We start from the raw sequence: 12,684 nt of genomic DNA, 5'->3' as shown, positions 1-12,684 counted from the left end.
GAAATCGCAATTCACCCGCCGCTATTAACCTGTTAAATGCCACTGTCAAACGCTGACAGTGGCATTTAACTACTGCTTCCGGCAGCATGGCCGGAAATAAGCGCATCGCCGACCCCGTCACATGATCGGGGGTCGGCGATGTGTCAGGACAGTAACCATAGAGGTCCTTGAGACCTCTATGGTTACTGATGTCAGCCTGCTGTGAGCGCCCCCCTGTGGTCAGCGCTCATAGTAAGCCTGCATTTCAGCTACATAGCAGCGATCTGATGATCGCTGCTATGTAGCTGAGCCGATCGAGTTGTGCCAGCTTCTAGCCTCCCATGGAGGCTATTGTAGCATGGCACAAGTTAAAAAAAATGTTTTTAAAAATATGAAAAAAATAAAAAAATAATAAAAGTTTAAATCACCCCCCTTTCGCCCCATCCGAAATAAAACAATAAAAAAATCAAAGCTACACATATTTGCTATCGCCGTGTTCAGAATTGCCCGATATATCATTAAAAAAAGCATTAACCTGATCGCTAAACAGCGTAGCGAGAAAAAAATTAGAAACGCCAGAATTACGTTTTTTTTGGTCTCCGCGACATTGCATTAAAATGCAATAACAGACGATCAAAAGAAAAACGTAACTGCACAAAAGTGGTATAATTAAAAATGTCAGCTCGGCACACAAAAAATAAGCCCTCACACGACCCAAGATCACGAAAAATGGAGACGCTACGGGTATTGAAAAATGGGGCATTTTTTTTATTATTTTTAGGCAAAGTTTTGAATTTTTTTTCACCACTTAGATAAAAAAAATAACCTAGACATGTTAGGTGTCTATGAACTCGTAATTACCTGGAGAATCATAATGGCAGGTCAGTTTTAGCATTTAGTGAAGCTAGAAAAAAGTAAAACAAAAAACAAGTGTGGGATTGCACTTTTTTTGCAATTTCACCACGCTTGGAATTTTTTTCTCGTTTTCTAGTACACGAAATGGTAAAACCACTGATGTCATTCAAAAGTACAACTTGGCCCGCAAAAAATAAGCCCTCATGTGACCATATTGACAGAAAAATAAAAAAGTTATGGCTCTGGGAAGGAGGGGAGCGAAAATCGAAAACGCAAAAACGAAAAAGGGCTGCGTCTTGAAATTAAAGGAAAGAAGGATCAACCCTCCTAAGCCAGCTATATGGAAATGCAGGGTATAGGAAGCTGAATAAAATGATACTTTGATATCTGCAAACCAATGTTTTAATCCAGAGAAATCCGTGTTTTCCTTATATGTAACTGAGCTGTTCAGGACTATGGGATGAACTCTGATCTGCATGAGAATCTGCCTCCAGAGTTCATTTTACATGAAGCAGATATTTTTAGTGTGATACATAATGTCCACTCTCTGCTCTCCTGATCTCACTGCAGAGCTGTGTGTGATTATCCCTGACACATCTGCAGGTTCCTCTCAGCTTCAGCTTCCATCTCACAGGAAGCCAATGTTGCAATACAACAGAGCTGCAATAATAGTGTTTGTTGGAACACAAAGTTCAGTTCTACTGTACTGCGTTAGTTACATGTCTCGTTCCATCTTAACCCTGGACTTATCTCCTTATCTGTTGCTTCTGACTATGACAGTGATAACTAAAGTTGACATTCACTCTTTTTTTTGTTTGCAAGCTTTTTATATTTAAGACACATTATAAATAAAATTGTGGCTGCATGTCGCCAGGAAAATATGAAATGAATTTCAAACAGTCGGCTATTTATTTTTTTTACATTTTTTCACACTTAGATATTTTCTATGCCCTAGCATTTGTTTCCAAAGCAGCATGATCAAGGTGTGGCATTTCTATCTTGAGTTTTCCATAGGCTTCTCTACTACTAGGACAGCACCTTCTCAGTCTCCATGTTTGGCCCTTAAAAAAAAAAAAATTATACTCAACACCGGTGCCAACGAAATTCCAGCAATATTATCTCTCAAGAAGAAATAGGAGCTGCAGCTGGTTACCCACTTACTCTTAATTACTAATACACCCGAAGGTGGGGACAGTGAAGTCAGCGATGATTGGACACAGGGCTCACGTGTCATATCATCCACACGTGAGCCCCTGGAACATGAGTGCTGACACGGCTAGAACGGCTTCAGGATACGGGAGGTTAGTATAGGTGTTTTATTGGCTCCAAACATGGGGAATGGGAAGAGCTCTTCCTAGTAGTGGGCAACTTCTTTTAAAGCTACATGTAAACAAATGCACGAAAATCTTGTTTTTTTCGCAAACAAATATGATACCAATAAACTAAGTAGTTGTACATTATCAGAGAGCATCTCCTCGATTAATGTTACATTTAGCAATTACCATTTTCTATGGAAGATTCTCGATAGATCCATTTATCACACTCATATCTCCTAACAAATCATCCAAACGCAGATTTGGTCTTCTCTTGACAATTTCTTTTTCGCACTGAAATCCAATATTCACTTGGTTTTTCATCACAAAATGGCAATGATCAAACTCTCACTTCAAATTTCTACTTCTACAGTTTCAAAGCCATTTCTAACTTTTATATTATTCTTGCAGGTTCAACCAATAGATACATCGTTGATCTCTGTACTGAAGGCGAAACATGATATATATCATCCAGTCGTGTCAAGCAGCCCACTCATTCAAGTGAAACAGCCATCAGTTCAGGCTTTCCACAAGCCCGTCACGGTTTTCCTTCCTTGCCCTCCGAACCCAGAGAAAAAGAAGACAGGTGATGATGCAGAAAATAGGAGGGCAGCAAGCGCTGCAGGTTCAAAAACTACAGGAACACATCAGATTCGGTAAGGGCTTTTTTTTTTATAGAACACTGAATCCTTTGTCGCTGCTTTTAAAGCTCCTATTATCTGTAATATACACTGAATTCTTTACCACGTTTTAGTCACAGTTTTAATGTTGTTCTCTTAAAACACATTTAATTATTGGAATATATTAAGCTCTATGTTTAAGAGAAAAAAATAATTAGAGACTAAAAGGGAACCCGTTGCCTAATTCAGGCTGCACAATCCATCGGCAGCATGAATCAGAGCCTCACTGAATGATGGCAGCTAGATTTATTTTTCTTTGAAACTTGACTTGTCCAGCCGGCTTCTCCCTGCACCACTGAAGGTGATTGACAGGTCTCTTTCATAGTGTGATTGACATGCCTCTTTCTGTGTGTTTATGAGACTTATTTCAAGACCATGGGAATTTCGCGCATCTCAAAACCAATTTACGATGTGGTTATCTCGCATCTCAAATTCAACATACCATGTGGTTTCTATGTCATTTCATGGGACTTTGTGCAGGGTTTCTATGAAGGATTCTTTGTTGGTCATATATTTTATTAGTTTATTCATTTAATATCATTTGATACTTAAATTAGTTGACGATTAGTTAATGAAAAGAAATATTCCTTTTTAATCTTAGGACTAACTTTCCATCAATTTCTATCTTTAAACATTTGTGACTCTGGGATTGTGCACCCCACCATGGAATGTTGGGATATGAAATCTATATATATAATCGTCTAAGGGTCACGGAAATCCCGCGTCAGCGACGGGCACAGTCCGGCCGCGAATTCGTCCCTTCCTACTCTCTGTCAGTGCCCCCTCCAGTCAGCTTTCACACAGGGTTAATGGCTGCGTTACACCGCGTTATGCCACGGTGTAACGCAGTCCGTTAACGCTGCTATTAACCCTGTGTGACCAACTTTTTACTATTGATGCTGCCTATGCAGCATCAATAGTAAAAAGATCTAATGTTAAAAATAAGAAAAAAAAAAAAAAATCATTATATACTCACCTTTCAGCACCTTTCCTGCTTATCGCGACGCTCTGGGCCTTGCATTGCGGTCTCGCGAGATGATGATGTAGCGGTCTCGCGAGACTGCTAAGTCATCTGGGTAATTTTGCAATGCATCGCTGGGAATGGAAGCTGGCGGCCACATCACGCGCATAGGGACAGCTTCCCTGGACGCCGGAGGGTGAGTATATAACTATTTTTTATTTTCATTCTTTTTTTAACAGGGATATGGTGCCCACAGTGCTATATACTACGTGGGCTGTGTTATATACTGCGAGGCTGCTATATACTACGTGGGCAATTTTATATACTACGTAGTATATAACAGCTCCTTTGCATTCTATGTACTTTATTACATATAACTTGACCTTTTTGTTACAAGTATTGCACACAACTAATCAAAAGCACATCTTTATGCTACTCCTTGAGACTTTTTACGGGGTTCTCCTACAAAAAAGTACATTCTAATCAATAGATCTTGGAATAATAGTAAGTTCCACAATTGAATGTGTTAAAAAATGTATAGTAAAATCCTTCTCTTCCTGTTTAAATTACTGTTTGACCTCACAGAAAGAATCAGCTGTGATCGCCTGCTTCTCTTTTGCTTCCTCCCCTGCCCAGGAGCAGTGGTATGATCAGACCATGTTCCTGCATCATCAGAAACAGCCTTTACACAATACACAACAGGGTCACATTTATAAGATTATCTCAGTACAGGAACATTTGTTTTAATTAATTGTCCAACTTATTTTTATTCCAAGATCGTTTGCTTAAAATTTATTTTGTTCGTAGGATAACCCTTTTATTGGACTGAAGAGCTAGCTGGGTATAAGATGCTGAGAGTATGAGGTGGTTATTAGGGTTGAGCGAAACGGGTCGAAATTCATGAAACCCGATCCGACCCCAGTGTGGGGTCGGCCATGAAGTCGGCGATCTTTTGAATCTAGAATCGGAATTCCGATCCCGATTCCCGATATGTTTAAGATATCGGGAATTGGTATCGGAATTCAGATTTAAGTGTAAAATAAAGAATTAAAATAAAAAAATATCGCAATACTTACCCTCTGACGCGCCCTGGTACTAACCGGGAACCTTCCTTCCTTAGAATCAGCCTTCCAGGATCCTGCGGTGACGTCGCGGTGACGTCGCGGCTTGTGATTGGCCGCGCGGCCGCCCATGTGACCGCTCGCGCGGCCAATCACAAGCCGCGACGTCACCCGCGACGTCACCGAAGGTCCTGGAAGGGCTGATTCTTAGGAAGGAAGGCTGCCGGAAAGAAGCAGGGCGCGTCCGAGGGTGAGTATATACCTAGTAGGAATATACTCACCCTCGGACGCGCCCTGCTTCTTTCCGGCAGCCTTCCTTGCTAAGAATCAGCCCTTCCAGGACCTTCGGTGACGTCGCGGGTGACGTCGCGGCTTGTGATTGGCCGCGCGAGCGGTCACATGGGCGGCCGCGCGGCCAATCACAAGCCGCGATGTCACCGCGACGTCACCGCAAGGTCCTGGAAGGCTGATTCTAAGGAAGGAAGGTTCCCGGTTAGTACCAGGGCGCGTCAGAGGGTAAGTATTGCGATATTTTTTATTTTAATTCTTTATTTTACTCTAAAATATGGATCGCAGGGCCTGAAGGAGAGTTTCCGCTCCTTCAGACCCTGGGAACCATGGAAACCCAATGCACTGCATTGGGTTTCGAGTTTCGCCCGACCCCGACTTTTTTATAGGATTGGCCGATTTCACTCGACCCGACTTTTTCAAAAGTCGGGTTTCGTGAAACCCGACCCGATCCTATAAAAGTAAAGGTCGCTCAACCCTAGTGGTTATGAATACAACAAAATGACAAATCCCTGACACTGGAGATGAGCCAATCGATCCATGGAGGATGGCGATCAAGTCGCATTTCTTGAAATTTACGGTTTCACGTGAATTCAAACATTTTGAGATTTGATATGATGTTCATTAAAAATAAATTTTGCCGGGTACCATTTCCTACATTGTTACGCAGACCTCCCCATAATGCCCTACAGCTATGATATCTTCCGAATTATCATATCTTGTACAATGGTGGTCAGTACCTCAGCCATCACAGATCAGCGCTTTCAAGCGTGGCACAATTTGTACAGTGCTCGTTTTCCATCTCCATAGTTACTGGATAAGACTCTTGCTTGTGTAGTTGTAAGCACTTATGGTCAGCCCAGGGCCAGTGTTAGTGGCAGGCAGACCAGGCAGCTGCCTAGGGCCCCCGCTCCCCCAGGGACCCCCAGCCTATGGCATGCCTCTAATAGCGGCACATCACGCAGCTGCTTTGGGGCCTGTGCCACCAGCGCTGACATCCCCGCTGCTGACGCATTGAGCTATACCGACATCATAGACAGACGCTGGTACAGTTCAAAGCAATGATGGGGGAGAGAGCGTCAGATGACGCTCCCTCTTCCATCATTCTCCTCTTCCTCTGACACTGCGGGTCCGCGATGACATCACTTCATCACGCTCCTGCTGTTTGCCGGGCCCGGGCATAAGTTTGCACTTCGAAGGTCCTCTGTGTAGTGGGAGTGTCAGAGGAGCTATATACTGTGAAGAGAGCTGTATACTGTGTAGGTGAGCATCCCCAACCTGAGCTATATACTGTATAGGTAAGCATCCCAGACCTGAGCTATATACTGTGAACAGAGATGTATATTGTATAGGTGGGTATCCCGGACCTGAGCTATTTATTGTAAACAGAGCTGTATTGTATAGGTGAGCATCCCCGACCTGAGCTATATATTGTAAACAGAGCTGTATACTGTATAGGTGAGCATCCCCGACCTAAACTATATACTGTATATTGTGTAGATAAGCATCACTGACCTGTGCTATATACTGTGAACAGAACACCTTCCACCTTCTAATTCTGCCCCACGCTGCTATGATTCACCATTCAGCGTCAGACCAATTGCAGCCTGGCAGCCAATCAAAGCACGGAGCTGCACAGCCAATGAGCGGCTGCAGCTCCCAGAGACTGCCACTCCCCTGAAACTCCCACTACACAGAGGACCTTCGAAGTGCAAACTCACGGCCCGGGCAGTGAAGCTGCTGAGACCAGAGGAGAGCCTGGGGCAGCACGGGGCACGAAGAAAGGTGAGGATTTGTGTTTTTTTTGTTTTTTTAAATATATTATTGAGTACTGGACTGTGGGGCCATTCTCGGGGGAGGGGGAGGTACATTATATTGACCTCAGGTTAGCATCCTCAATAATCAGAACCTCCCACTCCCGTCTCCAAGACTTTACACGTGCTGCGCCGATTCTTTGGAATGCACTACCTAGGTTAATACGATTAATCCCCAATCCCCAGTTTTAAGTGTACCCTAAAAACTCATTTGTTCAGACTGGCCTACCGCCTCAATGCATTAACCTAACGATCCCTGTGTGGCCTATTTAAAAAAAAAAAAAAAATTAAAAAAAAAAATCAGGTTCCTCGCATCATGTTCTCATTCACTTTATGCAGTTAATAGCCCTCTGTGTCTGTACTGCTACATACTTAGGCAATTAACTGGTTCATGCAGCTTATGGCCGGTCCGAATAACTAAAGCAATTGTTACCATCCACCTCTCGTGTCTCCCCTTTTCCTCATAGTTTGTAAGCTTGCGAGCAGGGCCCTCATTCCTCCTGGTATCTGTTTTGAACTGTATTTCTGTTATGCTGTTATGTCTATTGTCTGTACAAGTCCCCTCTATAATTTGTAAAGCGCTGCGGAATATGTTGGCGCTATATAAATAAAAATTATTATTATTAAATTATTATTATATTCTATGGGGAGGTGAGCTGTATTATATTCTATGGAGGGCTACATTATATTCTATCGGGAGGTGGGCTGTATTTTATTCTATGGGGGCTACATTATATTCTATGGGGAGGTGGGCTGCATTCTATTCTATGGGGGGCTATATTATATTCTATGGGGAGGTGGGCTGTATTATATTCTATGGGGGCTACATTATATTCTATGCGGAGGTGGGCTGTATAATATTCTATGGGGGGCTGAATTATATTCTATGACAGAGGCTTGCATGATTGATACTCTTTGATGGGGCTACATTATATTCTAAGGGGAGGTGGGCTGTATTATATTCTATTGGGGCTATATTATCTTCTATGGGGGCTGTATTATATTCTATGAGGGAGGTTTGCATCATACTCTTTGGGGTATTCTATGTTGGTTACATTATATTCTATGGGAAGGTGGGCTGTATTATATTCTATGGGGGCTGCATTATATTCTATGGGGAGGTGGGCTGTATTATATTCTATGGGGCTACATTATATTCTATGGGTGGCTGAATTATATTCTATGACGGAGGATGGCATGATACTCTTTGATGGGGCTGCATTATATTCTAGGGGGAGTTGGGCTGTATTATATTCTATGGGGGCTGCATTATATTCTATGAGGGAGGTTTGCATCACGCTTTGGGGCTACATTATATTCTATGATGAGGTGCGCTGTATTATATATTATGGGGGCTACACTATATTTTCTATAGGGGGCTGTATTATGTTCTATGAGGGAGGATTGCATCATACTCTTTGAGGCTACATTATATTCTATGGGGGCTGTATTATATTCTATGAGGGAGGTTTGCATCATACTCTTTGGGGCTACATTATATTCTATGATGAGGTGGGCTGTATTATATTTTATGGGGGCTACATTATATTCTATGGGGTGTGGGCTGTATTATATTCTATGTTGGCTACATCATATTCTATGGGATGGTGGGCTGTATTATAATCTATGGGGGCTACATTATATTCTATGGGTGGTGGGCTGTTTTATATTCTATGTTTGCTACATTATATTCTATGGGAAGGTGGGCATTATTATGTTCTATGGGGGCTACATTATATTCTATGGGGAGGTGGGCTGTATTATATTCTATGGGGGCTACATTATATTCTATGGGTGGCTGAATTATATTCTATGAGGGAGGTTTGCTTCAAATTCTTTGGGGCTACATTATATTCTATGATGAGGTAGGCTTTATTATATTTTATGGGGGCTACATTATATTCTATGGGGGGTGGGCTGTATTATATTCTATGTTGGCTACATTATATTCTATGGGAAGGTGGGCTGCATTATATTCTATGAGGGATGATTGCATCATACTCTTTGGGGCTACATTATATTCTATGGGGCTGTATTTTATTCTATGAGGGAGGTTTGCATCATGCTCTTTGGGGCTACATTATATTCTATGATGAGGTGCGCTGTATTATATATTATGGGGGCTACACTATATATTCTATAGGGGGCTGTATTATGTTCTATGAGGGAGGATTGCATCATACTCTTTGAGGCAACATTATATTCTATGGGGGCTGTATTATATTCTATGAGGGAGGTTTGCATCATACTCTTTGGGACTACATTATATTCTACGATGAGGTGGGCTTTATTATATTTCATGGGGGCTACATTATATTTTATGGGGGGTGGGCTGTATTATATTCTATGTTGGCTACATTATATTCTATGGGAAGGTGGGCTGTATTATATTCTATGAGGGCTACATTATATTCTATGGGGAGGTGGGCTGTATTATATTTTATGGGGGCTACATTATTTTCTATGGGTGGCTGAATTATATTCTATGACGGAAGATTGCATGATACTCTTTGATGGGGCTGCATTATATTCTAGGGGGAGTTGCGCTGTATTATATTCTATGGGGGCTGTATTATATTCTATGAGGGAGGTTTGCATCATACTCTTTGGGGCTACATTATATTCTATGATGAGGTGGGCTTTATTATATTTCATGGGGGCTACATTATATTCTATGGGGGGTGAGCTGTATTATATTCTATGTTGGCAACATTATATTCTATGGGAAGGTGGGCTGTATTATATTCTATGAGGGCTACATTATATTCTATGGGGAGGTGGGCTGTATTATATTTTATGGGGGCTACATTATTTTCTATGGGTGGCTGAATTATATTCTATGATGGAGGATTGCATGATACTCTTTGATGGGGCTGCATTATATTCTAGGGGGAGTTGGGCTGTATTATATTCTATGGGGGGCTGCATTATATTCTATGAGAGATGATTGCATCATACCCTTTAGTAGTGTTGAGCGATACCGTCCGATACTTGAAAGTATCAGTATCAGATAGTATCGGCCGATTCCCGAAAAGTATCGGATATCGCCGATACCGATATCCGATAACAATACAAGTCAATGGGACACCAAGTATCGGAAGGTATCCTGATGGTTCCCAGGGTCTGAAGGAGAGGAAACTCTCCTTCAGGCCCTGGGATCCATATTAATGTGTAAAATAAAGAATTAAAATAAAAAATATTGATATATTCACCTCTCCGGCAGCCCCTGGACATCACCGCGGGTAACCGGCAGGCTTCTTTGTTTAAAATGAGCGCGTTTAGGACCTGAGAATGACGTCGCGGCTTCTGATTGGTTGCGTGCCGCTCATGTGACCGCCACGCGACCAATCAGAAGCCGCGACGTCATTCGCAGGTCCTAAATTCCTAGAATGAGGAGTTTAGTGCCTGAGAATGACATCGCGGCTTGTGATTGGTCGCGTGGCGGTCACATGAGCGGCACGGGACCAATCAGAAGCCGCGACGTCATTCTCAGGTCCTAAACGCGCTCATTTTAAACAAAGAAGCCTGCCGGTTACCAGCGGTGATGTCCAGGGGCCGCCGGAGAGGTGAATATATCAATATTTTTTATTTTAATTCTTTATTTTACACATAACTATGGATCCGATACCGATTCCCGATACCACAAAAGTATCGGAACTCGGTATCGGAATTCCGATACCGCAAGTATCGGCCGATACCCGATACTTGCGGTATCGGAATGCTCAACACTACTCTTTAGGGCTACATTATATTCTATGGGGGCTGTATTATATTCTATGAGGGAGGTTTGCATCATACTCTTTGGGACTACATTATATTCTATGATGAGGTGGGCTTTATTATATTTCATGGGGGCTACATTATATTCTATGGGGGTGGGCTGTATTATATTCTATGTTGGCTACATTATATTCTATGGGAAGGTGGGCTGTATTATATTCTATGAGGGCTACATTATATTCTATGGGGAGGTGGGCTGTATTATGTTTTATGGGGGCTACATTATTTTCTATGGGTGGCTGAATTATATTCTATGACGGAGAATTGCATTATACTCTTTGATGGGGCTGCATTATATTCTAGGGGGAGTTGGGCTGTATTATATTCTATGGGGGGCTGCATTATATTCTATGAGGGAGGTTTGCATCATACTCTTTGGGGCTACATTATATCCTATTGTGAGGTGGGCTGTGTTATACTTTATGGAGGGCTACATTATATTCTATGGATGGGCTGTATTATATTCTATGAGGGAGGATTGCATCATACTCTTTGATGGGGCTGCATTATATTCCTTGGGGAGGTGGGCTGTATTTTAATCCATGGGGAATAGATTATGTTCCATGGGGAGGTGGGCTGTATCATATTCTATGAGGGGCTACAATATATTCTATTAGGAGATGGGCTGTATTATATTCTATGGGGGCTACATTATATTCTATGAGGGCTGTATTATATTTATTATATTCTATGAGGGGTGATTGCATCATACTCTATAAGGGGGCTACATTATGCTATATGAGGGGGCTACATTGTATTCTATGAGGGGCTGCATTATATTCTATGGGGAGCTAGATTATATTGTATGGGGCTTCATTATACTCTATGAGGGGGCTAAATTATATTCAATGGGGGCTGCATGATACTATATGAGGGCTACATTGTAATCTATGGAGGTGTTACATTATACTATAAAAGGGGGTTGCATTATTTTCTATGGAGGATCTGCATTATATTGTGTGGGGGGCTATCATATATTCTATATGGAGCAGCTGCATTATACTATGAGGGGGGCTGCATTATATTCTATGGGGTTATATTATATTGTATGACGGGGCTGCAATATACTCTGAGGGGGCTACATTATATTCTGTGGGGTGGCTGCATTATACTATGTGGGGTGGCTGCATTATACTCTGTGGGGTGGCTGCATTATGCTCTATGGGGTGGCTGCATTATTTTATATGTGGACTGCATTATACTGTATCAAGGACAATGGGGAATACATTATACTATATAAAGAACTACACTACCGTTGAAAAGTTTAGGGTCACCCAGACAATTTAGTGTTTTCCGTGATAACTCATACTTTTATTAATCAAATGAATTGCCAAATGAATTGAACATCTAGTCCAGACATTGACATGGTTCGAAAGAAAGATTTTTATTTGAAATAATAATTTTCTCCTTAAAACTATGCTTTTATCAAAGAATGCTCCCTTTGCAGCAATTACAGCATTACTGACCTTTGGCATTCTAGTAGTTAATTTGCTAAGGTAATCTGGAGAAATTTCACCCCATGCTTCCAGAAACCCCTCCCACAAGTTGTTTTGGCTTGATGGGCACTTTTTGCATACCATATGCTCCCACAACAGCTCAAAGGGGTTTAGATCTGGTGACTGCGATGGCTACTCCATTACAGATAGAATAACAGCTGCCTGCTTCTTCCCTAAATAGTTCTTGCATAATTTGGAGGTGTGCTTTGGGTAATTATTCTGTTGTAGGATGAAATTGGCTCCAATCAAGTGCTGTCCACAGGGTATGGCATGGTGTTGTCAAATGGAGTGATAGTCTTTCTTATTCAAAATCCCTTTTACCTTGTACAAATCTGCCACTTTACAAGCACCAAAGCAACCCCAGACCATCACATTACCTCCACCATGCTTGACAGATGGCATCAAGCACTCTTCCAGCATCTTTTCAGTTGTTCTGCGTCACACAAATGTTCTTCTT

General features: G+C 41.9%; 1 protein-coding gene across 2 annotated transcripts in view; it reads left to right on the top strand.

Moving 5' to 3' along the window:
* DTHD1 (death domain containing 1) overlaps nucleotides 1-12,684 on the top strand; it is a 141,612-nt gene that overhangs the window by 54,138 nt on the left and 74,790 nt on the right. For both annotated transcript variants that reach the window (XM_069744624.1, XM_069744625.1), the window contains exon 5: nucleotides 2,559-2,803. In XM_069744624.1, coding sequence (XP_069600725.1) covers nucleotides 2,559-2,803 — 245 coding nt within the window. The remainder of the gene's footprint in view (nucleotides 1-2,558; nucleotides 2,804-12,684) is intronic.

The sequence above is a fragment of the Ranitomeya imitator genome, chromosome 1 (assembly GCF_032444005.1).
Source record: "Ranitomeya imitator isolate aRanImi1 chromosome 1, aRanImi1.pri, whole genome shotgun sequence".
Lineage (NCBI taxonomy): Eukaryota > Metazoa > Chordata > Amphibia > Anura > Dendrobatidae > Ranitomeya > Ranitomeya imitator.
Note: the sequence above shows the minus strand (reverse complement) of the source record. Positions and strands in the feature narration are given on the sequence as shown.